Source organism: Microcaecilia unicolor, unplaced genomic scaffold (genome assembly GCF_901765095.1).
Source record: "Microcaecilia unicolor unplaced genomic scaffold, aMicUni1.1, whole genome shotgun sequence".
In the NCBI taxonomy this organism is placed as follows: Eukaryota; Metazoa; Chordata; class Amphibia; order Gymnophiona; family Siphonopidae; genus Microcaecilia; species Microcaecilia unicolor.
The window spans coordinates 1-27,435 of NW_021963058.1; the positions used below are offsets into that span (position 1 = coordinate 1).

The 27,435-nt window shown below is 44.8% G+C and overlaps 1 protein-coding gene across 1 annotated transcript; it reads left to right on the plus strand.

Moving 5' to 3' along the window:
• Positions 1 to 72: 72 nt before the first annotated feature.
• Positions 73 to 27,318, plus strand: LOC115458856 (period circadian protein homolog 3-like; the record flags this gene model as incomplete). The annotated part of the gene is given in 8 exon segments (XM_030188694.1): positions 73 to 197; positions 3,407 to 3,595; positions 7,329 to 7,577; positions 11,452 to 12,197; positions 17,848 to 18,043; positions 19,922 to 20,102; positions 24,124 to 24,274; positions 26,839 to 27,318. Coding segments are annotated over 8 exon segments (1,990 nt in total), but the record flags the coding sequence as incomplete, so codon positions are not given.
• Between the last annotated feature and the right edge of the window lie 117 nt (positions 27,319 to 27,435).

Here is a 27,435-nt window from a genome sequence, read left to right on the forward strand (position 1 = left end):
AAACTGTGAGGAATAAAATAGGTTATAAAAAGCTTATCAAGACACGTGATCAAAATGAATTTGCTTTTACAGGTATCTCCAAAGTTACAGTGTCCCTGCATTGAAAAGGAAATGTGAAATCTCCACAAATACAATCCCTTCATCTTCAGAAGTTAAGCAGGTCCAACAAGGTGAAAATGGCTCCCAGACTTTGGAAGGTAAAGGAACTACTTGAGTAGAAAGTGGATAAAATGTCAGTTGCACAGCTACAGTTTAGATATGTATTGGGTAGCAATCTAATGGTTCTCAACACATTTATTGCCCTTTTTTTTACAATAGTGTTCATAATTGAACACAAGTAAAGGAGAAGGCCAAACCAAATAGGGAGGCCGCACACAACTGGGCTGCAGGCCAGCGGGAAGGAAAGGGTTAAAGAAAACAGGGGGGCGGAAGGGGGGAGGAAGGCATAAAAGAGGGACAGCAGGTGAGAAAAGGTCTTTCGGGCGGGCAGCAGCGAGCCAGAGGAGCTGACCCCACCCACCCACCCAGAGTTAGGGCACAACCGTCGCAGCTGGGCGGTTAGGGACAGGGATTAGGTAAAACTACAGGGGGGGGGGGGGGGTACACAGCGTGTCACCACAGAATGGTTCCTCGGGGGCGGGGAATAATGGCTGACGTTCAAGGTCAAGTGCAAGGTTAAGACCGGCAAGGGGCCAGGTCGAAGTTCACTTAGCTTGATAATATTGTCTCCTGGCTTAAACGGCCGGGAGGCCCAGAGATTATGCAGGGTGCGTCCTTAAACGGGAGGCACCCTAATCGGCGGGTGCTATAAGTAACAGACCGTATAGCAGGGGGTGTGTGCTTTAACGGCACAACCGGCAGCGCGATAAAACACGAAACGAATGACAAGGTGTGTACCTAGGGGATTTCCTATGAGTTGTGATGCTATAGGAAGTTATGAAACGTACAACAGAAGTAAATGCGATTTATGAGATGTAAAGTGCTTGGCTGCGGCCATAATAAATTCCAAATTTGTCAAAGAAATGGCTGGTCATGTCTCTTCTTCTTGGTGGCAAAGGAGAGGGGACGGTTGAGCAGTGCCGAATGCCCCAGTTGATTTAAAAGCTGATTTGGGAAATTTAAAACGTGAGCGTGAATCTTGTTAATGATCGGAGGTAGAGACTTGCACGGGAACGGAAGCAGTTCCTGCGGGGTTCCCGTGGGGACAAGAAAGACCATAATCAAGTATATAATAACACGTTCATTGTTGATTTAATTATGAATTGCTAATGAGCATGACTATTGGGCAGACTGGACCGTTCAGGATTTTATCTGCTGTCACTATGTTACTATTAATTCTCTGTGCTCCCGGGCTGATGCGCAGACCTCAGCTGTGACATAGGCACTAGCATCAGATGTCACCTGACCTACTGGCACATAGGTGTGGCGACCTCTCAGTACATAGTGCCAGTGAATCAGAGACAAGTCTTACATGTGCGAACCGGAGTGTTCCAACTTGTGGCTCGAACCCAGAGAGACACAGAGAGCCAACTGGAATTTTTTTTATGTACCATTAAATTCTTGCAGGGACGGGTAGGGACAGATTAAATTCTTGTGGGGATGAGTAAGATTCCAGCGGGGACGGGTAAGATGTCTGTCCCCGTGCAACTTTGTAATCGGAGGTTCTTATACTGGTGCAGGTACTGATCACTGAGTTCTTGTTAATTGTAACCTCCAAAGCCTGTTAGATTCTGAAAGACATGGTCATGGCAGTAAGCTTTCAGTAACAAAGAACGTAATAGAAACTGATCCAAATCTATTGTCCGTCCATAATCTGAGTCACTGAAAGTATTAAGAAGCGCTGATTTTTTTAGGTGCTTGTTGGACATACTTGGTGAGTAGTGACTGACTGTAGTAGCCTACAGATTTTTAACAAAGCAAATTAAATATTCGATTGCTGACAGTGAGAGGGTGGAGAAATCTTACTATTTTGTGTAGAAAAACTAATGCATGCCTAGTGAAAGGGTTTTTTATTGATTACTGTGGTTAATCCTCAAGAGGGAAGGAAAAAGAGAGCAAGTTTATGTGACTGACCTTTGCCAGTCATCAGGCAGCATTTCCCAAACTGCGCCGCGGCACCCCAGTGCGCTGTGGTGAACTCACAGAGGTGCCGTGGGGCAGATGGGAGGTTCACAGGCAAGCGACAAGACATTTAATAATGTCCACATGTTTAAACAAAGTTGTGTGTAGTTCCAGGAAATCTACATGGCTGGGGCAAGCTACCGATCACAGGTCAGCCATGGAGACGGTCTGGCTCCTAAAAGGGCTATCCTGATTGAGAAGCAAGGAGTGAGGCTCTTTGTTTCCAAATCAGGATCGCCCTTTTAGGCGCCAGACAGGCTCTGTGACGAATCACAGCTAAGTTGTGATCAGTAGCTTGCCCCAGCCATGTGTGCAAGGAAAACAGCGCTCCTCTGTCGGTGAGAGAGGTTTTGTACACAGCTGACAGAGAGAAAGAGATATAAAGGTAAGCACAATTAATCCTGACCCTGTAAGAATGGCAAGTTAAAAAAAAAAAATCATGAGTGGGTGGGTGGGGTAGTTGAAGGAAGGAGAGATGCTGCAGGAGGAATGAGGGGCATAAGTGTTGGACATGAGTTGGAGGGGGAGGAAGGGGTGAAATCTTGTATATGGGGGTCGAGGGGAGGGTGAGATGCTGCATGGAGAGGGGAGATGGTTCAGAGAGGGAGAGAGATGTTAGACATGGGGGTGGAGGGAAGGGGGGAGAGATGTTAGACATGGGGGTGGAGGGAAGGGGGGAGAGAGTGCATGGGGGGGAGAGAGGGAGAAATACTGGATATGATGTGTAGCGGGGTGTGGGGGCGGTAGAGACCTGTGTGGCTTGGGGGGGTGGAGACCTGGGGGGGGGGGCACAAAAATTTCTCAGACACAGGGTGCCTTCAACCAAAGAAGTTTGGGAACCACGTGTTAAAAATTCTACAGGGAGCCTGATTATTGTACAACTGAAGGCTGCAAGATCTTAAAATGGAATACATGCACCAGCCATAAAATGGGTATACTGATGTTTGCACTTGTGTTAAAATTGTATTTTACGAGGGCGAATTTGAAGGGATTAAGTGCTTTGTTTGACCCATAGTAAGGTAATGCGTTTAGAATGATATCTGTGGCAGTTTTGTTGCTAAATGTGAATATGCGATTGATGTTAAGTTACATCTTGAAATCAATAAAAATATAAATGAAAAAAAAAAAATTGTATTTTACCAAATTATCATTGTACTATTGGCAGGGTTAGTAGGAAGGCGGGTTCTAAAGTGAATATAATTAGTGTTCAGTGTCACTTGGCGAGGGAGAAGACAAACAGTCCTGCTTAAAGTTAAAATAATTTTTTTATGTTCCTTGTCACAAGATGTATCCGTTTCCCAGAGTCAGCTGTCATCCGAGTTGGCGGTCACCACAGAATCTCAAACAACGGCAGCAGTGGTGGAAGCTCCGCTGACCGAGCTGACATTTTCCATCAAGGCTATGAGTGTGGCATCTGTCAACAGCCAGTGTAGTTACAACAGTACCTTTGTACATTTTCCTCAACCAGAATCAGGTACACAGCATTTCTACAACTGGAACACTGACTTTGTGGGTAGAGGAAAGGCCTTATTAAATTACTTTTATATCCTTTCTCAGTATATTTTGACATCTCTTAATTCAATTGTATTAAATCATGGACAAGCTGCAGAGGTCTGTCTGTTCTGACCTGTGCAGATAAGGAAGGGGAAATATGAATAATTATGAATTGATTCTTGGTTCATAATGTGTTCATAAGAAGTTAGGTCATCCTATATAATAAAACTCGCCCTCAACGTTCTGAAGACACTGACGTCAGTGAAGCCAAGCCACTGAAGTCACTTCCTTCAAAACGGGTTCGAAGGGTTCGTGGTGGTGAAGCCACCGAAATCGCCAAGTCTCGGGGCCCCGCCCTCGCATCAAACATCATGTCGAGGGCGGAGCAATGGCGTCACACACAGAGGGCGGAGCTATGGCGTACGGTGCTCAGGAGGTGCGGAGCAATGGCGTCAGAACGACGAAGGGGTCGGTAGGGAGGGAGGGAGGGAGAAGGGGGGGGGGGTGTTGGGGAGGAAAACCTTGCTAGCGCCCGTTTCATTTGCTCCAGAAACGGGCCTCATTTACTAGTGTACTATAAAATGCACGGTTTCAAGTAGTTATTTGTAGTTCTCTGAACACTTTTTGGGTTTCCAGCTCATGTCACTGCTTATTATTTCTGTGATACCTAATATCATTGCTGTTAATATGATTCCAATGACTAGTGCTCAAGAAAGCAAAATTTAAATGAATAGAGAAATTAGATCTTACCTGCTATTGTGCTTTCTTTTAGTGGTACCAGGCCAGACAAGCCCCTGTGGGTTTGTGCCTATCTGCCAGCAGGTGAAGAAACTACAGAATTGTGCTGTACCTTATAGTAATATGTGTCGATCCAACAATTCAGTATTAAATATCAAAGCAATGGCAGTTTCCGTGTCAGTGGCAGACAGCCGATATGACCAAAGGAAAAGGTCAGTGACAGGGGGAGATGGAGGCGGCAGGCCCGATGGTCCTCATTGCCCAGGGGCCCAGACCACACTCATCCGCCCCTGTTAACTGGTTAGTGATTAAGAGCAGGAGCTCATCTTCCTAAGAGATCCTAAGAACTTTAGGATCCATCCCCTTCCTCTGACGGATCCTTTAGGAAAGATGATCTAGAAGACGTTAAAGGATCAGAACCTGAAAGATTTAAGAATGTTGGGATTTCAGAAACCCGGGAAACAGAGTGAGGAGAATCTAATTCCTTTTCAACTGATGTGCTTGATGAAGTGATAAAATAAAAAGTTTGGGGAAAATTTAACCCTCACAGGAGGCAAAGAAAGATGAGTGAAACCAGGCATGCTTCTCTGCCGGAGGAATAGTTACCATTGGAGCCATAAAAGCTTCTGGCGAAACAATCTGTGTGCACAAAACAGCTGCTACTTCCTCAGTCTCTGAAGGAAAACCCGCAAGGCAGCTCCGATGACTGAAACAGCTCAGCAATAGGGGGAGAATGCTGCCAAGCAGTGGCGTAGCAAGGGCGGGGCAGTGGGGGCGGTCCGCCCCGGGTGTCAACGGGTGGGGAGGTGCTCTGTCCACCCCCTTCCCCCTCCGGCGTGGCACCCCCTGGTGTGGACTCCCCCGGCGCAGCGCCTCTCATTCCTTCCCCCCCCCCCTCCCCCCCGTCCAACAGTCCCCACCTGCCTATCAGCTGAGCTCCGTGCACCCGGCACCTTGAATCTGCAGTGCTGCTGACTGTAAAAGAAGAAAATTGTCTCGTCGTTGGCCCTTCCCTCACTGTGTCCCGCCCGCGAGGAAATAGGAAGTTACATCAGAGGGCGGGACACAGTGCGAGGGAAGGGCCAACGACGAGACGAGACAATTGTCTTCTTTTACAGTCAGCAGCGCTGCAGATTCGAGGTGCGGGGTGCACGGAGCTCAGCTGGTAGGTGGGTACTGTCGGGGGGGGGGTGAGAGGCGCTGCGCTGGGGGGGCCACGCCGAGGGGGGGGTGCTCGCAGCGGCGATCCGCCCCGGGTGTCAGCCAACCACAGAACGCCACTGCTGCCAAGAAAGCCCCGAATGATCCTCAACAGGGCCATCTGAGTCTTGCTTAACTTGGAGCACTACTTGACTCTTTCAGCCGACGCTGACGTTCTTTGAACAAGTTTTGAACCGGATTAAGCAGAATTCCCATAACCCCAACAGTTCTTCCCTACCAGGGTGAAAGTGGGGTAAATTAATCTTACCACTGTAGTCTTCTCATTCAACTGCTCTCCTGTCAGCAAAACAAGTTCACATAGAAGCAAGGGGAGGGGGGGACCTTGCACCACCAGGTTTATACCCCTCAAGGACCTTCCCCTTAACTCCCGTGGCACCAGTCACCAACTGGTACAGGACTAGATAAAGGCATTCCTTTGGCTCAGGAGCTGCACAGCTATGCATTTAGCACCTGCTAGAGAGAAGAGTGGAGGAGTGGCCTAGTGGTTAGGGTGGTGAACTTTGGTCCTGAGGAACTGAGTTCGATTCCCACTTCAGGCACAATGCAGCTCCTTGTGACTCTGGGCAAGTCACTTAACCCTCCATTGCCCCATGTAAGCCGCATTGAGCCTGCCATGAGTGGGAAAGCGCAGGGTACAAATGTAACAAAAATAAAATAGATACTATTGGAGATTCTACATGGAATGTTGCTACTATTGGAGATTCTACATGGAATGTTGCTGTTCCACTAGCAACATTCCATGTAGAAGGCTGCACAGGCTTCTGTTTCTGTGAGTCTGACGTGCAGGACGTCAGACTCACAGAAGCAGAAACCTGCGCGGCCACATTGGTGATCTGCAAGAGCCGACTTCTACGTGGAATGTTGCTAGTGGAATAGAACATTCAATGTAGAATCTCAAATAGTAGCAACAGTGGAGGAGTGGCCTAGTGGTTAGGGTGGTGGACTTTGGTCCTGAGGAACTGAGTTCGATTCCCACTTCAGGCACAGGCAGCTCCTTGTGACTCTGGGCAAGTCACTTAACCCTCTATTGCCACATTGAGCCTGCCATGAGTGGGAAAGCGCAGGGTACAAATGTAACAAAAAAAAAAAAAATACCGAATCGTTGAAGCTTCACATGTTACTATAAGGGACAGCACAATCTGTACTTCCTGTCTTGCAGATGACAAGGAAACAAAAATACAGAGCAGAGAAAAGTAAAATGAAGAACTAAGGGGTCCTTTTACTAAGGAGCGCAAATGGCCTGCGGTAGTGTAGACGCGTGTTTTGGGCGTGCGCAGAATTATTTTTCAGCACACCTACAAAAAATGCCCCCCCCCCTTTTTTTTTTTTGCCGAAACAGACGTGCGGCAAAATGAAAATTGCCGCGCATCCATTTTGGGTCCGAGACCTTACAACCAGCCATTGACCTAGCGGTAAAGAATCTGGGTGGTAATGACCTACGCTCATCAAATGCTACTTGGCACGTGTCCATTGCGTGCGCCTGAAAAAAATTATATATTTATCAGACACGCGCCAAAAATGAAATTACCACAAGAGCTATGCAGTAGGCAGGCAGTAACTCCATTTTTGTGCACGTTGGGGCGCGTGCAGACGCTTAACGCGGCTTAGTAAAAGGGCTCCTAACAATGTAGAAATATTTATGCTACTTTGACTAAAACTTTTTTTGTTTGGTTGTTTTTTTTTTTTTTTTTTGTGTATATGCATTCAGACCTATTTCTTCTTTTCTCCCCCCCCCCTCCCCCCACCCTTTCTAGAAGCCACTGCCTTAGAAGATTCAGTGGTGGGAAGCGAGCAGGTTCTGATGCAGTCCGTCAATGCAGCAAGTTCCAGCTTAGCCCCTGAGGAATTTATGCAGGTGGGACTCACAAAGGAAGTTTTGTCAGCTCACACACAGCTAGAGCAACAGAACTATGTGGACAGATTCCGCCAGCGAATTCTCCAGTCTCCATACCGCAGCTACCTCCAGCAAAGCAGCAGGAGTAAAGAATTTTCCCATGAGCAAAGTAGGTACTTTTTTCTTGTATTCTGTACGTGTGAGGTGAAAAAAAAATTGGAACCAAATATTTTTTTTTTCTTTTTTTGACTTGCTCAGTGTCTGGAATGTTTATATTGTATACAATCCTAGGGTCCTGGTACAGGACTGAGGTTCTGTCAGGTAGTGTGACTGTCTAGGAGAAATGGGTAATAAACTAATGTAGATTAATCTGCACAGTTGAATTTTAGATTGAAGTGAAGAAAGATAGTTTAGTGGAAGACCTGAGAGGAGCATGTTGTAGTCCTAAACGGGAGGTTGAAGGGATTGCATCACATAAAGGCCCATTTGATATAGGTTATGGAGAAGGGAAGTGAGACATTCTAGGTCATGAGTCTACATCTATTTGTCCGCATGTGCGGCGAGAGCACGGTTTTGTTTGTTCTTTTAATTAAAATGCAATAAAGGTGTCCATACTCTGCAACTTGCCTTGCTGCAGCCAGGAGCATTGCAGGTTCCTGGCTTCAGCAGTCGTATAGCAAGCATCGTCGGGCCTGCTGTCTGTTAAAGGGGCCAGTGTGGGAATCAAGACACCTCCTCTCAAAGCTCTTCTGGGGGTCTCTCAGCATCTCAGGAGGGGCATACACATACGCAATCTAGATGTGTAAATGTTTGCTGTTTAGATAGTTCTAAAATGACTTCCATAATGTCTCAGTTTAAGATGATTCTAGAGGACTGGGCACTTAAATGGCAGAAAGCGTTTAATATGATGCATGTGGGAAAGAGGAACCCGAACTATAAAGTTCCTCATTAGGAGTCACCGACCAGGAAAGGGATCTAGGTGTCATCGAAACCCTCTGCTAAGTGTGCAGCGGCGGCTAAGAAAGGAAATAGAATGTTAGGAATTATTAGGAAAGGAATGGAAAACAAAAATGAGGACGTTATAATGCCTTTGTATTGCTCCATGGTGCGACCACACCTCGGATATTGTGTGCAATTCTGGTCACCGCATGTCAAAAAAGATATAGTGGGATTAGAAAGGGTACAGAGAAGGGCGATGAAAATGATAAAGGGGATGGGATGACTTCCTTATGAGGAAAGACTAAAGTGGCTAGGGCTCCTTAGCTTAGAGAAAAGACTTCTGAGGGGGGAAATATGATAGAGGTCTGTAAAATGAGTGGAGTGGAATGGGTAGGTATGAATCGCTTGTTTACTCTTTCCAAAATACTAGGACTAGGGGGCACACAATGAAGCAACAAAATAGTAAATTTAAAACAAATCGGAGAAAATATTTCTTCACTCAACGTGTAATTAAACTCTGGAATTTGTTGCCAGAGAATGTGGTAAGAGCAGTTAGCTTAGCGGGGTTTAAAAAAGATTTGGCTGACTTTCTAAAAGAAAAGTCCATAAGCCATTATTAAGATGGACTTGGGGGAAAATCCACTGCTTATTTCTAGGATAAGCAGCATCAAATATATTGTATTGTTTTGGGATCTTGCCAGGTACTTGTAACCCTGGATTGGCCACTGTTGGAAACAGGATGCTGGGCTTGATGGACCTTCAGTCATGTATGTTCTTATGTTCTAAGTAGAATGGGGGGTATTGTGCTGGCCATCATAGAAGGTTGCCCCACAATGCAGAGTTTTTGGGGTTGATATTCAGTCTGTGGTGGTAAACAGCCACAGCTGAGTTAACCTGAATATTCAATGCCAGAGCATGTCTTTCCTCTAGCATGTAATGTCTAGGTCAATGTGGCAACCTGGCAGCTAACCACATACTGACCAATATTCAGACTAGTGCACGGTTTCAGCTGTCCTAACTTTATCTGCCCACTTAACTGGTTAGCAGACTGAATATCACCAGTAAACAGTTAAGGGTTGGCTTTGTCTATGCTCCACCCTTTGACTGTTCCTAGCCTTGCCAGTTAGTGCTTTGGCGGTCAGAGGGGATAGTCAACAGCACTATCCAGTTAAGTGCCGCTGAATATCCAGGAATGGCCAGCTCAGTAGGGGTTAAACCTCTTTGAATATCAACCCCTTTCTTATGTATGCATTTGGTACCCTTATCTTTCATGCACCACACCAGGTACTGAGTCTATACTGCTAGCAGACAAGCAGTACTTATCAAAAGAACGGCTGTCTAAAGGAGTAAGGAATTAATCAAAAAAGCTTGAAAAATGTGATTCTTTATCCTGAATTTAAATATAACCAATATGAAGGACTCTGGAGGGAGCTGGTTCTGTAGGTGATATGCAACAACTGAGAAGGTTTGAAGGAGAGAAAACTGTACCAGAGGACAGCTGCTGAAGCTTATATATATATATATATATTTTTTTTTTTGTTACATTTGTACCCCGCGCTTTTCCACTCATGGCAGGCTCAATGCGGCTTACATATTGTATACAGGTACTTATTTGTACCTGGGGCAGTGGAGGGTTAAGTGACTTGCCCAGAGTCACAAGGAGCTGCCTGTGCCTGAAGTGGGAATCCAACTCAGTTCCCCAGGACCAAAGTCCACCACCCTAACCACTAGGCCACTCCTCCACTGTTGCTACTATTTGAGATTCTACATGGAATGTTGCTATTCTACTAGCAACATTCCATGTACAAGTCGGCCCTTGCAGATCACCAATGTGGCCGCGCAGGCTTCTACATGGAATGTTGCTAGTGGAATAGCAACATTCCATGTAGAATCTCCAATAGTAGCAACATTCCATGTAGAATCTCCAATAGTAGCAACATTCCATGTAGAATCTCCAATAGTATCTATTTTATTTTTGTTACATTTGTACCCCACGCTTTCCCACTCAGGCTCAATGCAGCTTACATGGGGCAATGGAGGGTTAAGTGACTTGCCCAGAGTCACAAGGAGCTGCCTGTGCCTGAAGTGGGAATCGAACTCAGTTCCTCAGTTCCCCAGGACCAAAGTCCACCACCCTAACCACTAGGCCACTCATATTGGCCAGCAGTACATGGAAGCCTTGAGGGGTTCTGAATGGTTTTAAAACCTAATTTTTAAAAAGTGTAATTCTGCTACAGAGCTACTTTTGTTATTGTTGAGGGTAATGTTATAGTGGGGGCACCCCCCCCCCCCTCGAGTAAAGTAGGTGCACAATGTCAGCACCCGTATAGCTAAGTAGGTAAAGATAGGATTACCTTTTGTGTGGTTCTGTTAGTTCACTTACCTATACAGGCAGTGGCACTGAATATGGCTGGTGCCCACGTAACCGCTGGCTTTTCTTTGACTGTGCCCATAGACTGCCCTGGCACTAATTGGGCTGTGCGATGGCAGTCAGAGCCAATATTTAATAGCACTGCCTGGTGAAGTGCCGCTGAGTATCATCAGCTGAGACATTGAGCATGGTTTAAGGAGTGTAACAGTGTAAAGAGAGTGAGGTCGTTTTTTCTTACACTAATCATACAGTCTATATTGAGACGCTACGCCAGCAGACAATCATAAAGGTCTTTATTAAGACCACTCAACCTCAAGATCCATATTTTGAACTACAAGGATCATCTAAGACCACTCTACCACAAGGATCATCCAAGACTCCTGAGGCAGGCCTGTGGCCGAAACACAGTTTGTCGAGTCATTTAATAAAGTGGTATTCTGAAATCGTATATCCCGTTTCCCTGGAGTCATTGGTCCACTTCCCACTCTCTTTACACTGTTACATTTAGGTGGATTACCTTCTGCATGGTTTAAGGAGACAGAAGCCTTTCCTGCCCACTAAAACCACTCTGAATATTGACCCCCATTGTTTTTTTAGTGAGGTTGGTAACTTACCTTAATACCTTATTGAGAGTAAAGAAGATAAATCTGCTTTTATGTAGGATTTGTAAAGAGAGTTTGTTGAGTAATCTTATATTTCTCAGTAAATAGCCGTCTTGTTTGTTCTGCTTTAGGAGATCACTCTTCCAAGCAGTCTAGCACAGCTGGGCATAGGAAAGGGAAAAAGCCTGGCAAACACAAACGACCGAAACCCCTGGAGTCATCGGACAGCAATGGGTCCTATCGGAACTGTCCCCCTCGCATCAGAAAAACAGGTCCCGTCCAACAGTCCTGGTCACCTTCAGAGGGGTCTCATCCTAGTCCCTCAAACATGGCCTTTCCTCCTCCTAGGATGATCCCAATCCAACCAGCGTACTCCATGCCTGGATTTCCTATTCCTTCTATGACCACCATGGCAAGGGATTGTGCTACTTCATCAGCTACACCGGGATCTACACCTCAGTCAATCCTGTCCTATAATATGCAATCCTTTCAAGCATTTTCTGCTCCATATATGGGTCCAGTCATGACAGTCGTCTTCCCTAACTATCCTGTCTATGCCCAAATGAACCAGCAGGTGCCTCAGCCTTTCTTTCCGCCTCAGTATCCCTGCTCCAACTCATACAATTTCTCTGCGATGCCTGGCACCCCTCCAAGCATGCCAACCCAAGTTGCCCCAGACCTCATAGATCCACCCTCTTGGGCATCCTCCCATATATCTGCTGAGAGACAACTGGAAGACCCAGGTATAGATCCTTCCTTGTTCAGTAACTCACGTAGTAGTTCCCCACTGCAACTAAACCTACTTGAAGAGGAGTTACCAAAATCTTTGGAACCTGTAGATGGTGTTGAGACGGAAGAGCATGTGAAAGTCAAATGTGTGAGTAACTGATACTTGGATAGTGCATGTCAAAGTTCTGCAATTCTTCAAATTCTTGAAATTGATTTTGCTAGTTCAGGTAGTTTTGAGATAGTTGGAGCGGAGAAAAAGGATGGAGAGGTTTTATCACACTCGTATACAAACTGTAGTACATGTGCTGTTTGCCTATGTTGCTCACCAGGATCCAAAGAGCCTCTTAAAGCAGAGGTCTTAAATATCAACTTTCCATTTCCTGGGCTCTGCAGTTTTTTTTTATATTTTTTTATTTTTATTTTTGTTACATTTGTACCCCGCGCTTTCCCACTCATGGCAGGCTCAATGCGGCTTACATGGGGCAATGGAGGGTTAAGTGACTTGCCCAGAGTCACAAGGAGCTGCCTGTGCCTGAAGTGGGAATCGAACTCAGTTCCCTAGGACTAAAGTCCACCACCCTAACCACTAGGCCACTCCTCCACTGTTGCTACTATTTGAGATTCTACATGGGATGCTGCTATTCCACTAGAAGTCGGCCCTTTGCAGATCACCAATGTGGCCGCGCAGGCTTCTGCTTCTGTGAGTCTGACATCCTGCACGTACCTGCAGGACGTCAGACTCACAGAAACAGAAGCCTGCGCAGCCTTCTACATGGAATGTTGCTAGTGGAATAGCAACATTCCATGTAGAATCTCCAACAGTAGCAACATTCCATGTAGAATCTCCAATAGTAGCAACATTCCATGTAGAATCTTCAATAGTAGCAACATTCCATGTAGAATCTCCAATAGTATCTATTTTATTTTTGTTACATTTGTACTCTGCGCTTTCCCACTCATGGCAGGCTCAATGCGGCTTACATGGGGCAATGGAGGGTTAAGTGACTTGCCCAGAGTCACAAGGAGCTGCCTGTGCTGGGAATCGAACTCAGTTCCTCAATTCCCCAGGACCAAAGTCCACCACCCTAACCACTAGGCCACTCCTCAGATGATCCTTTTATTTATTTTTTTTTTTTGCAAATATTTTTTTTACTGTTTCTTTCTTTCTTTCTTTCTTTCTTATTTATTTATCATTTTCAAAATAAACATTTACATAAAATAAATGTAGGAAAATATAAAAGAAAATGTTTTGTCCTTTAAATCAAGGAACAAATTAGAAATTACATTGTTACTTAGTCCCCAATATATGATCAAGATACAAGGAAATTGTACAAACAAACTGAAAAGTTAATTCTTTAAACAGAATATTTTGTGAGGGTAGAGTCCATTCCCTGCTGTTTCTGTTTATTTCTATAGTGCTTCTAGACATACACCACGCTGCCTACATACATATGAGACGATCGCTGCTTGACAGTTTATAATAGAAATTTCTATCCTTTTTCATCTCATGACGCACTTACATTGTGTTAAAATTATTAAGACACACCCCCTACACATGGTCCAGCATTTTATTTATTTTGTTTGGCTTTTGCTCACACCTTTTTCAGTAGTATCTCAAGGTGAGTTACGTTCAGGTACACTCGATATTTCCCTGCCCCTGGAGGGCTCACAATCCAAATTTGTTCCTGAGTCAGTGGAGGGTTAATTGACCTGCCCAAGATCACAAGGAGCAGCAGTGGGATTTGAACCGGCCACCTCTGGATGTCAAGACTGGTGCTCTAGCCACTAGACCACTCCACTCCCACCTCCCGCCCCCACACATGGTCCAGCATCTTTCCATCCTGTCCCTTCTCTAGCTGGCATCTTCCCTTGCCTTTTTTGCCCCCCCCCCCCCCCCCCCCCATGTACCTTTTAAAAGTTTTTGTGTGTCTATCGGTCAGTGGCAGCGAGCAGCGATTCATACAGCCTGCTCGCACCAACTGCAGAGCCTTCTCTCTGACGTAACTTCCTGCTTCTGCATAGGCGGGAAATGTTAGAAGGATCCGGGGGGGGGGGGGGGGGTGGCGTGAGCAGGCTGTTTGAATCACTGCTCACCGCTGCTAGAGACGAGAAAACTTACTCTGTCGTGGCACAGATTAAGCTGGCTGAACTCCCGCGGCACACCGGTTGTAAAACACTGGTTTATAATCTATTCAAGACAAACAGTGCACATGAGATTAGGGAGTTTGATTTATTATTTGATATTCTGGAAATACCTTAAAGCCGCTCTGTTTTTAAGCAGTTTCTCACAGGTGATCATAATTAATTTAAACCCCTAATTGTACAATTATTCCAATTTCTCAGTTCAACTCTAATTGTTATTATACATGGATGACTATAAATTGTTACCTTTTTGTGTCTAGCATTCGTATCCATATTACATATTATAACACTCCATTCTTAGTTACTTTATTACTACTTAATGTATACTATCCCACATCACCTTTTCTACTGTTAATTACAATAAGTTGTTAGCCACATTGAACTTGATCTATTGGGATAATGTGAGATATCTAATATAATAAAACGCACCGTGAACGTTCTGAAGACAACGTTCTGAAGTCACTCAAACACTCCCTGGCTAGGGTTCGTGGATTCATGGTGTGAAGCCAGCCAGCCGTCTCTGCCCCGCCCTCGCCTCAAACGTCATGACGTCGAGGGCGGAAAAAAAAAACAACAAACGGATCGCACCCACGCACGGTGCGTTTTATTATATTACATTTACCTCCGTGGTGGCGGTTCCGGCAGCGCAGCGTCAGGGAAGGAGGCGGCGCTCCCGACGTCTCTAGCCTTCCCTTCGCTGTGCTCCGCCTTCTTCTGACGTCAAGGATGACGTCAGAAGAAGGCGGAACACAGCGAAGGGAAGGCTAGACGTCGGGAGCGCCGCCTCCTTCCCTGACGCTGCGCTGCCGGAACCGCCACGGAGGTAAATTTAAAAAGAAAAAAAAAAAAGGGATGTTGGGGGGAGAGAAGAGGGTGGGCAGTAAAGTTGAACAATGGGAGCGGGAGAGCAGGGGAGAAACGACAGCATGGATGCGAAGGGGGGGGCATGGATGCGAAGGGGGGGGAAAGAGGGCGGGCCAGGCTGGGACATGGGAGAGAGAGGAGCATGGATGCGAGGGGGGGTCATGGAAGGGAGAGAGGGGAATTGCTGGAAGAGGATGAATGGAGGGGGCAGGGGACAGAGGAGCATGGATGGGCATGAATTGGGAGGGCAGGGCTCAGGGAGAGAGGGGAATTGCTGGAAAGGGATGAATGGAGGGGGCAGGGGACAGAGGAGCATGGATGGGCATGGATTGGGAGGGCAGGGCTCAGGGAGAGAGGGGAATTGCTGGATAGGGATGAATGGAGGGGGCAGGGGACATAGGAGCATGGATGGGCATGGATTGGGAGGGCAGGGCTCAGGGAGACAGGGGAATTGCTGGAAATGGATGAATGGAGGGGGCAGGGGACAGATGGGCATGGATTGGGAGAGCAGGGCTCACACTCTCTCTCTCATATACAATGTCTTTCTGACTCACACTCACACACTCTGTCTCACACTGTATCACATTCACTCTCTATGTGCCACACAGTCACTCACACACTCGCTTGGTCTCATACACTCACTCTCACAGAGAATCTGTGTCTCACACACTCTCTCTCTCGCACACACACACTCTCTCTCACACTGTGTCTCACATACACACTTGCACACACTCTCATTCTCACACACACACTCTCTCACAAACACACTCACACCCAGACTCACTCTCTCTCTCACACACTCACACTTTCACTCTGTCTCTCACACAGTCACTCTCACATACTCTCCCAAACATACACACTCCGAGGAAAACCTTGCTAGCGCCCGTTTCATTTGTGTCAGAAACGGGCCTTTTTTACTAGTAAATGAAATAAATGTGCGTAAACAGGTTTAAAAACGGCCTCAGAAGCTGGTCTTTTGAGTTAGGTATGTGCCTTCTGTTTTGCTAAGTACATACTTTGTATTCATATGGAAAAAAAGATGGAATCAAAACAACACTTATCGGTTCTTAGACAGCAATTCCAGAAACAGGGAAATAAGGCCAGTACCGGGTGGACTTAGGTCGGTGGGCCAAATATTGCAAAACAGGGCAGTCTCTTATAGTCTGTCCTGATTATGGAAAGGTCTGGAATGGGCTTTAACGGCAACTCCAGTGATTGGGAAGCAGGCCCAGTGGTCTGTGACTTGAGAACAGCAGGGACAGATCAAGAATTAAGTATGCGTTAAAATTTTGTGTTGGGTTCATATCACATATTATGAGTGTATCTTAGAGGGGAAGGGGAGACGGCTTAAGGTTGATAGTGATAACATTGTTGGGTTACTTGTTTAATCAGGTACTGACAATGAATGTGATCATGCTTCAACCAAAATTAGAAAAGCACTCTTCCATGATCGTGTGACTGCGCCACGATGGAGTGTAATCTGCAGGGAGCGGCAGGTGTGGCTTTGGCTGCTTTATTGAGCAGACTGGATGGACCTTGCAGGGGGTGTATCATATCATATAAGTACCCTGCTTTATGTAGATCAAGAGGGACTAGGTAGAAGGTTTCAAAAAGTTGCATCTCTTCTGGGCAGAAGAAAAAATCAAAATGTATAGAAACTGCATTTTAGCTGCCCAACTGAGTTATTGGGAAAGCATATTTAATATATTACTGTGGGGGAAAAAAACAGTTAACTATGTAGGGCTAGTGCTGGGCAGACTTATACGGTCTGTGCCAGAGCCGGTGGTTGGGAGGTGGGGCTGGTGGTTGGGAGGCGGGGATAGTGCTGGGCAGACTTATACGGTTTGTGCCAGAGCCGGTTGTGGGAGGCGGGGCTGGTGGTTGGGAGGCGGGGATAGTGCTGGGCAGACTTACACGGTCTGTGCCAGAGCCGGTTGTGGGAGGCGGGGCTGGTGGTTGGGAGGCGGGGATAGTGCTGGGCAGACTTATACGGTCTGTGCCAGAGCCGGTTGTGGGAGGAGGGGCTGGTGGTTGGGAGGCGGGGATAGTGCTGGGCAGACTTATACGGTCTGTGCCAGAGCCAGTGGTGGGAGGCGGGGCTGGTGGTTGGGAGGCGGGGATAGTGCTGGGCAGACTTATACGGTCTGTGCCAGAGCTGGTTGTGGGAGGCGGGGCTGGTGGTTGAGAGGCGGGGATAGTGCTGGGCAGACTTATACGGTCTGTGCCAGAGCCGGTTGTGGGAGGCGGGGCTGGTGGTTGGGAGGCGGGGATAGTGCTGGGCAGACTTATACGGTCTGTGCCAGAGCCAGTTGTGGGAGGCGGGGATAGTGCTGGGCAGACTTACACGGTCTGTGCCCTGAAAAGGACAGGTACAAATCAAGGTAAGGTATACACAAAAAGTAGCACATATGAGTTTATCTTGATGGGCAGACTGGATGGACCGTGCAGGTCTTTTTCTGCCGTCGTCTACTATGTTACTATGTTTATAATATCCATCCTTCTCTAGAGCAGTTCTAAAACTGCATAAGCATTGTGGAACCATAGTGAAGATCCATTAAAGGCTCTGGATTGAGTAGCATGAGTTAGAGAAGAGAGCAAAACGGGAGAGAAAGAAGGACAAATGAAGAAAAGGTGAAGAGACAGAAAAAAGACAGCAGAGGAGAGAGAACTAACAATTTTCAGATGTCACTTTACAAGTTGTATATTAATACAGATAAGTTAGAAACAAATAGGCATAAAATAGTTTTGACGGGTAGGAGTTGACGTTAGTTCATTTCTTTACTATCTATCAGGTTGATGGTGCTGAAGATGGTGGGAATAAGGACAGTCGCTCAGCTTCCGGTGAACTTTTCGACCTCCTCCTCCTGCGAGAAGACTCGCAGTCTGGTATCGGTTCTGCAACATCTGGCAGTGGCTCAGCTGAATCCAGTTCTTTAGGCTCTGGATCCAGTGGTTCCAGTTCCAATGAGACCTGTAGAAGTGGCATAGGTAGGACAAGGCTGAGCTTTTTCTAGTAATCTCCCAAAAGGGCTACACTGTGTCAGACCAAAGGTCCATCTAATGCAGTATCCCGATTCCGACAGTAGCCAGTCCAGGCTACCTTTACCCAACAGGCAACCTCGGGTAAGAAGGTGGTCAACTCCCATCATAAACGAGGCCAATACATGCTGCTGGTGGTTCTCTCTTCCCCCCCCCCCCCCCCCCCTTTCATGGCTGGCATACATGGCACAAAGTGAGATCTTACAGCAAGCAATATGTGCAGCTCATATAGGGCCCCTTTTACAAAGATACGCTAGCGTTTTAGCTAGCGTTTTTAGCGCACACTAAACGGGTGCCCATATATTCCTATGGTTGTCTCTAGTGTTTAGTGCACGCTAAAAACATTATTGTGCCTTTGTAATTGTCCTCCATAGTAATTGATACAAACACTACAGCTCCCATGCAATTAATGATAGCAGCTTTATAATTTGATGTTTCTAAAGGATTTTTAAAAACATATTTTAAAGGAAAAATATGCACAAGTGGGCTCCGGACCAGAATTAATGGCCAAGGGTACACATCAGTCAAACAGTTTTATTGCTGAAATGCCTCAGGTGTTTTCTAATCTAAAACTGATTTACCCATTATTTAAATAACCTGGTTTTGTAACAATTTGAGAAGAATTGAAGGGAATTTGAATGCAATTTGCAAAATTACATTTAGTAGTGAGAATGATAAAAACTTTTCCCCACTACCTGCCTTCAGCTGAACAGCAATTACAGCATAAATAGTTTTAGAACATAAATCCCCCTCAGTTTGAGATATAGATCAACAGAAATTCCTCATCTGTCTGGGTTAAGTCCTTCGAATTTGTCAAACTATTTTGCTGCTTTCTGGTCTGCTTTCGTTTGCTGTAAAATTCATTTAAATTCATTTTTATTTTTTAAATTGTTGTGTCATCTTGAATATTGTGTTCAATTCTGGTCGCCGCATCTCAAAATAGAAATAGTGGAATTTAGAAAAGGTAAAGAGAAGGGAGACTAAAATGGTAAAGGGGATGGGACGACTTCCCTATGAGGAAAGGCTAAAGCGACTGGGGCTGTTAAGCTTGGAGAAAAGACGGCTGAGGGGGAGATATGATAGAGGTCTATAAAATAATGAGTGGAGTAGAACGGGTAGACGTGAAGCATCTGTTTACGCTTTCCAAAAATACTAGGACTAGGGGGCATGGGATGAAGCTACAAAATAGTAAATTTAAAACGAATCGGAGAAATTTTTTCTTCACTCAACGTGCAATTCAACTCTGGAATTCATTGCCAGAGAATGTGGTAAAGGCGGTTAGCTTAGCGGAGTTTAAAAAAAGGTTTGGCCGGCTTTCTAAAGGACAAGTCCATAGACCGTTATTAAATGGACTTGGGGAAAATCCACTATTTCTGGGATAAGCAGTATAAAATGTTTTGTACTTTTTTGGGATCTTGCCTGGTATTTGTGACCTGGATTGGCCACTGTTGGAAACAGGATGCTGGGCTTGATGGACCTTTGGTCTTTCCCAGTATGGCAATACTTATGTACTTATGATACAAGGCTTTGCTCAAGGCATAAACAGAGACGTTGATATAGTGGAAAAAAAAAAGGTAAAATAAATCACAGTGTTCTATTAAATTAGCAAACTTTGTAATAATAAAATAACTTTTTCTCCCCTCGCATTTAAGAATTCATCCTCTTCTCTCCCAGCCACTCTGGCCCAAGAGTGCTAGGGCTCATTGTCTATGTATTATGATTCCAGTTCCCATGCCATTCCCTCCTGTCTCACCCTACCTGTAAGATGACTTTGAAAGTGGTTGTATTGCATTTTCTCGTTTCTCTTTTTATATTCACGCTGTAAAGGAAGGAGTATCAGCAGCAAGTATTTTGCTACTAATGATTCCTCTGAGCCTTCACAAAAGGGGAGGAAGCAACAGGAGATGGAGGAAACTGCAGCTTTCCACAAAGCAATGGGAGACTCTATCTGGACTATGATAGAATGCACACCATCTGCTGTCATGATGACTTATCAAATACCTAAGAGGTAAGAAGCAAGAGCTTGAAAACTCAACCGAATGAATGAATGGGTGGTTGATTGGTGATTTGATGCTGTGTCTTATATCAACATGAAAAATGTTAGAGATTAAATTTTCTCTAACAAGCAGGATATAATACCCTTTTATGTGGGTGATGTCATCCCATGGTGCTCAAAAATAGAAATATAATTTTTATGCATGACATTATCTTACTATAATCCATATTCATACAAAATATACATATGAAAGTATGGATATATATATATGCATATATTGCTCTATTTACAAAGCATTACAATGTTTTTTTTCTGTGCAACATATTAACACTGCGATTTTTATGTATGATATTTCATTTTAATTCATATTCATATCTTCAAATTTTAAAGCTTTATATTTGTCTCGTCTCACAATTTATTTATGTAATATAACTTTTATGTTTTGTGTTTTGATGTTTTAAATTAATTAGTTTTATGTTTTTAGACCCCTGATGAAGGCTTTCTAGCCGAAACACGGACAGTGTAGGGTCCCAATAAACTTTCATTTGGTGCTTTTACTACCGTGGTTTCAGAAGTGGTCATTTTTGGACTTGTTGGCGTTCTTCCATCCTTGTGTGGTTTTTTTGATCCCATGGTGCTCACACAGAAATGCTCTCCAGCTAACTTTTAAGAATGTTACACCATGCAAACACACCCTCTCTTCCCGCAGTCATGCAGGACCCATTTTTCTATGGAGAGAAGTCGGTCACTTTTGCTTTCCTCAGCTCACATAAAAAATTTTTCTGTGGTTTTTTTTTTTTCCTTTTTTCCAATTTTCTTCTATCCAACATACAAGTACTGTCATCTGCCGTGCAAGGCTATTTACAAATTCTCTACAAAGCTTTTTTTTTTTTTTTTTGGCATGTCTAAGTGTCCTGTCCTTTCTGCAGCCCATTTAAGCCATATTTAGGCCTAAGGCACCTAGCCAGGTAAATTTTCAAAACTGAATCTTAATTTCAGTGTGGCTATCTTTCCCGACATGTCCCAGAGGCTTTAAAGTTACCAGGTATAACAGGACCTTAATCTTCATAAATACTCATAACTGGAGTCTGCAGTGCTTGGGACCTGATCAAGCTACCTCATGTGTTCACAGATGTCAAAAAGAGAAGTCAGAGGTTGAGAGAAACAGTGCAAAATTATTTTCGGTACAACTAAATTTGGTCCATCTGCATTAGAAACACCGGGAACTGCATTGGATATTGGGGATACTTTGACATTGAGTGTATCAGTCACTCTCAACATGAGCATCAATAGAAACCATCAGCGTTGGTTATCCTCCAGATCCCTCCAGAGAGAGGATTTGTCCTCATCAGCGCTGAGAGACCGAGGGGACCAAGATACTAAATGTCGGTCGGAGGCCACAGCACACTGACATTGGTCCCCTTCGAAGTGTAGCACTAAGGTCATTGTTGTCCTTGAAGCAATTCCTGACTTGAGGACAGTTAAACTTCTTGGCATTGTGGAGAGGGTGCAAAAGCTTCCAAAGAGCGGAGACATAGCTTCCGATACACTCCGTGCCTCGGGGATATGGCCACTCTGATGAATGAATTGCTCCAGTCTTTGTCAATGGTAACCTTCAAGGAACAGCTCATGAAGAATTTGAAGATCATTTACAGGATTTCTTTGCTCGGCATGAAGCTATAGCTTTGAATGCATCGATGCTGAGGCTTTTGAGCCATTATAGCCAATTCTCTAAACCCATTTACTGCCTACAGGAGCTGCATTGATTTCGAGGCCTCAAAAGGTCATTGGGTTCAATGCAGACTCGCCAGTGTCTATCTCCAGCCCATTGTGGAAGAAAGTTTCCTTGGTGCACAGAAGATCCCCGGTGTCTTAACATCACAGGCCCAGGCCTAATCAGAAGTCAGTAGCTTGAGGCAGGCAGAGACTCAAACATCTCCTACGGTCAAAGTCTGAGCGCTTCTGGGTATCTGAAGAAGAACCAGGTCTTCTCGGAGGAGGGATCCATTGGTCTGCCTTCATATTCCTCCCCACCACATGAGAGAAGTAAATCTCCCCCGGAGGAACAATGATTTTGTCAGGGAGGTGGCTAACTCTTATTTTTTTTCCATTTCCTTTAGAGACTGAGAATGAGCTTATGACAGAAACTTTGGACATACCTCCCTGTACAGTAGGTAAATAAGAAGGCTGACTGTATATAGAATTCAGAAGACTCTAGGATTTGAGAAACCACAGCTGCATCACCATGTCATAGTGGTCAAGCCAACTCTCAAAAGAGCCAGTAATATGAAAACTCATTTCTCTGAGCCCCCTGGAGAGAGAAGCAAGGACCTTGGAATCTGTAGGTGAAGAAATTTTACCAGCATGCTGTGTTTACAGTCCACATAGCTGCTTACCAGCTGTTCATGGGCATGGACTTGTGGAGTATTGTGCATAGTATGGAGGAGTTTGATGATACTCTTCCCCAGTAAAAGGCTAATGAACTTCTGTCAGCTTGTAGTCAAGAGTATGGAAACATGGAAGAAAGATGGTCCACACAACTTACTTGGACTCGTTTAAAACTCTCTTCAGGCCTACTCCTGGCTCAATCTCCTCTTTCAGAAGGTAGTATAGTGGAGGGCAGAGAAGATCAACTCTCGAAGGTATAGGTATCTTCTACTCTGTTTTTATCCTCCCAAGCAACTTACGGTCCTCTCTCCTATCCAAGATGTCAGCGAGACCAAAAGTCCCAACCAGCTTCCCAGTCAAAACCAGGTCCAGCAGAGCATAACTTCAATGTCCATAATAATTCTGGGTGACCTTCCAGTAGGAGGGAGGCTGAGGTGGGTGTTTTTTTTTTTTTGTGTGTGTGAGTGTGTGTGTCTTTTTTTTTTCCAAGCATGGTGGCCCCTTTTAACCTCAGACCGTTTGGTTATAAAATTTGTCCAGGTAGGTTACTGTCTGGAATTGGACTTCATTCCTCCAGATTATCTACTGAGAGCATCAAGATTAGGCTTTCAGCATCAGGAATTTCTTAAAGGATCTCTCCCCTCTTAGAGGCCAAAGCAGTTAAACCAGGGGAAAAAGGGAAGGGATTTTATTCCATTTACTGCGTGGTCACAAATAAAAAAGGGGGTGTTTTCTTCTCTTCTTGGATCTAAGGACCTGTACGAGTATCTGGCCAAACAAAAGTTCAGGAAGTTTCCTTGGGCACCCTAAAACCCATGATACAAGGAGATTGGTTATGCTTTTTGGACGTAAAGGATGCTTATACCCACATCATTTGTTTACAATATGCTTGATATACCGCTTTATGAGGGGATGCTCTAAGTGGTTTACAAACTAAAGGTTTAAAGACAGGAACACCGTCATTTTAAAGAAAAGCAAGGGAGGGGAACAGGCTTTGGCAATGTACTTCATCTCCACCGTGGGCTAGGACAAAAAGGAGAAGCAGGAATTCAAAGAATCCTATTTCAAAGGCCAATAAAGTTAGGACATGGTGAAAGCTAACTGAAAAAGGTAAGTTTTGAGGTGGGACCTAAATTTCAAATAAGAAGGTTCATTATGGGATTTGACCCTGGGTCTTCTGATTCCCCTCCCACTGCTCTAACCATTAGGCTACCCTTCTGCTCTGCATGGACACCTGTGTGACCGTTTTATAAGATGGGACGTTCATATGCTGCCAAGCAGAGGTCCATGTCCCTTGTTTTCCCATTCAGAATTTGGATGTTTCAGTTCGTAAAATGGATGTTCATGCTGGAAGTTTCCAGCACATGGTATTTTAGAACCGACTGTATCCTCTTCTAAAATACATGCGAGATGGACATTTTTTCCTAAAATGATGCTCCAATGGTAAACAAGTCTTTCAATAAAATCCTTAAGAGCAACAGGGGTTTCCTTTTAGAAGTGATTGAAAGACTTGTTTACCATTGGAGCATCATTTTAGAAAAAATGTCCTTATTTATTTTGTGAGTCTGCAGATACTGGGTGTGGATATATTTTGAGGGGGGTGGTATATAATTGCCAGTTTCAAATACAGTGCTTTTACTTATAGGGACAAAGAGATGTTGCTGAAAAAGGACCTGGAAAAGCTGAACATTATGCGAAATAAACAGCCCCACTTCAGTGATGAGCAGAAAGAGGAACTAGCAGAGGTGCATCCATGGATTCGGGACTGCAGTATCCCTCAAGAAATAAACACCCAAGTAAGTATCCTTTTATAGTCTAATCTGTAGGTGGTAGGGTACAACAGTTAAGCAGCTTGGATAATAGATGAAAAATAAAAACATGAGAATAGCCATACTGTATCAGACCAGTGGTCCATCTAGCCCAGTATCCTGGTTCCAACAGTGGCCAATCCAGGTCACGAGTACCTGACAGAAACCCGGGTAATAGCAGATAATACTAACAATCCCAGGGCAAGCAGTGGCTTCCCCGTATCTTTCTCAATAACAGATGATGAACTTTTCCTCCAGGAACATGTCCAAACCTTATATGCTAACCGCTGTTACCATATCTTCTGGCAATGAGTTCCAGAGCTTAACCATTCATCATTTAGTCTTATATCCCACTAACACCTTTTCAGTTCTAAGCAGTTTACAAACATCTTAAAGGGGTGTAGAAATCGGGACAAGCAGGAATCTAATTCTAATACATTTTCCATATAACTTCATTGAGTGTCCTCTAGGCTTCATACTTTTTGAAAGATTAAAAAATGGATTCACTTTTCCCCTTTCTGTTTGTAGACCTCAATCATATCCCCCCCGTCAGCCGTCTCTTTTCCAAGCTGAAGAGCCCTACCCTCTTTAGCCTTTCCTCATTTGAGAGGAGTCCCATCCCTTTATCATTTTGGTTACTCTTCTTTGAGTCTTTTCTAATTCCGCTATATCTCATTTTGAGATGCGTCGACCAGAATTGAACACAGTACTCAAGGTTAAGCCGCACCATTGAGTGATACAGAGGCATTTATTTATTTATATTATTTGTTACATTTGTATCCCACATTTTCCCACCTATTTGCAGGCTCAATGTGGCTTACATAGTACTGTAATGGCGATCGCCAGTTCTGGTATGAACAAATACAAGGTGTTATTGTGGTAGAATACGGTTAATGTATGGTAGATATATTGGGGAACTTAGGGAGGAAGAGGGAAGTTTGGGTGTGTCCATTAGGATCTTTGGTTTTGTTGTGTTGCAGGTACTCGGGCCTTTATGTTGGGTCGGTGGGGTATGCCTTTTTTTTTATTTATTTTTGTTACATTTGTACCCCGCACGTTCCCACTCATGGTAGGCTCAATGCGGCAGGCGATGGAGGGTTAAGTGACTTGCCCAGAGTCACAAGGAGCTGCCTGTGCCGGGAATCGAACTCAGTTCCTCAGTTCCCCAGGACCAAAGTCCACCACCCTAACCACTAGGCCACTCCTCCACTGTTGCTACTATTTGAGATTCTACATGGAATGTTGCTATTCCACTAGAAGTCGGCCCTTGCAGATCACCAATGTGGCCGCGCAGGCTTCTGCTTCTGTGAGTCTGACGTCCTGCACAGAAACAGAAGCCTGCGCAGCCTTCTACATGGAATGTTGCTAGTGGAATAGCAACATTCCATGTAGAATCTCCAATAGTATCTATTTTATTTTTGTTACCCCACGCTTTCCCACTCATGGCAGGTTCAATGCGGCTTACATGGAGCAATGGAGGGTTAAGTGACTTGCCCAGAGTCACAAGGAGCTGCCTGTGCCTGAAGTGGGAATCGAACTCAGTTCCACAGTTCCCCAGGACCAAAGTCCACCACCCTAACCACTAGGCCACTCCTCCATATATGTTTCTTGCCTTCTTGAACAGGTTTGGTTTTTAGTTCTTTTCGGAAATTTAGGTGATCGTACGTTGTTTTTACTATTTTTGGCAGAGCGTTCCATAGTTGTGCGCTTAGATAGGAAAAGCTGGATGCATACGTTGATTTATATTTGAGTCCTTTGCTGCTTTGGGTATTGAAGATTTAGGTATGTTCGTGCTGATCTTGTTGTGTTTCTGGTTGGCAGGTCTATGAGGTCTGTCATGTAACCCGGGGCTTCGCCGTAGATGATTTATAGTATCCTTGGTCTTATTTACCATCCCTTTCCTAATAATTCCTATCATCCTGTTTGCTTTTTTGTATGAAGCTTCAAGAAGTTATTTGCAATTTTTAAAAAATGTATACCGTATTTTTCGGACTATAAGACGCACCGGACCATAAGACGCACCTAGGTTTTAGAGGAGGGAAATAGGAAAAAAAAAATTTTCCTTTTTCCCTCCTCTAAAACCTAGGTGCTCCGGTGCGTCTTGTCCGAGTTCGGGATCGCCCTCCCCCCGAGTTCGGGATCGCCCTCCCCTACTCACGTCACGCGATGTTCCCTGGTGGTCTAGTGACGTCGGGGCAGGAAAGAGCCCCCTCTTTCCTGCCCAGCGCGCTGCTCTCCGTCCTCCTGTATGCTGCCTGACGGTCTCGGCGAGATTCAAAATGGCCGCCGAGAATTGAAGTCTCGGCGGCCATTTTGAATCTCTTTCCTGCCCCGATGTCACTAGACCCCCGAACTCGGGGGGAGGGCGATCCCGAACTCGGAACTCGCTACCTTTGGACTATAAGACGCACCCCCCATTTTCCTCCCAAATTTGGGGGGAAAAAGTGCGTCTTATAGTCCGAAAAATACGGTATATAACTTGGCCAAGTGCACTGAACTAGACAAATGACATATTTCCAAAACAATACAGTGTCATCTTATCCTTTCAACAGGGGTGCATCGCATGTGACAGCAGAGCGGAGGATTGTGAACCTTCAGTAATAAGTAACGGTAACCCAGCAGCTGATGGCCATGATGTTTTGGAATCTGATCAGCGCTTCAGTTCTCGCTCAGAGCTCAACTATGTGCAGATCTTGGAGACTTGAATGTCATTGTACCTACTCTTCTGTGGAGTTCCGTTGTTTGAAAGGCATTTGCAGCATACAGTCAAGACTTTTTCAGTGCTGCTTGTAATTATTTTTCCTTCTGAATTAACCAAGAGGTTTGACTTTTTCCAACGCCAAGAGTTGTTTCTAAAAGATTTTTGTGCCAACACTTGATTGGGCCATCTTGGTGGTTTGTAGTGTTGTCTGATGTTTAGCACAGAACTTGTGTTAACTTATTTGTTTTTCCTAAGGATGGAGATTTTTTTAATAAGTTTCCAAGCAGGTTTTATGAAGACTTGGTTTTTTAGTGTTTTCACAACTTTTTGTTGTGGCCCCACCTTACTGCTCTATGCACTTAACTTTTAATCTGTAAATACTTGGTTTAGTTAGAAAAATGTTCTCAATATATGTTCCACTGTGTTCACGTTGACAGTAGTAAAGGAA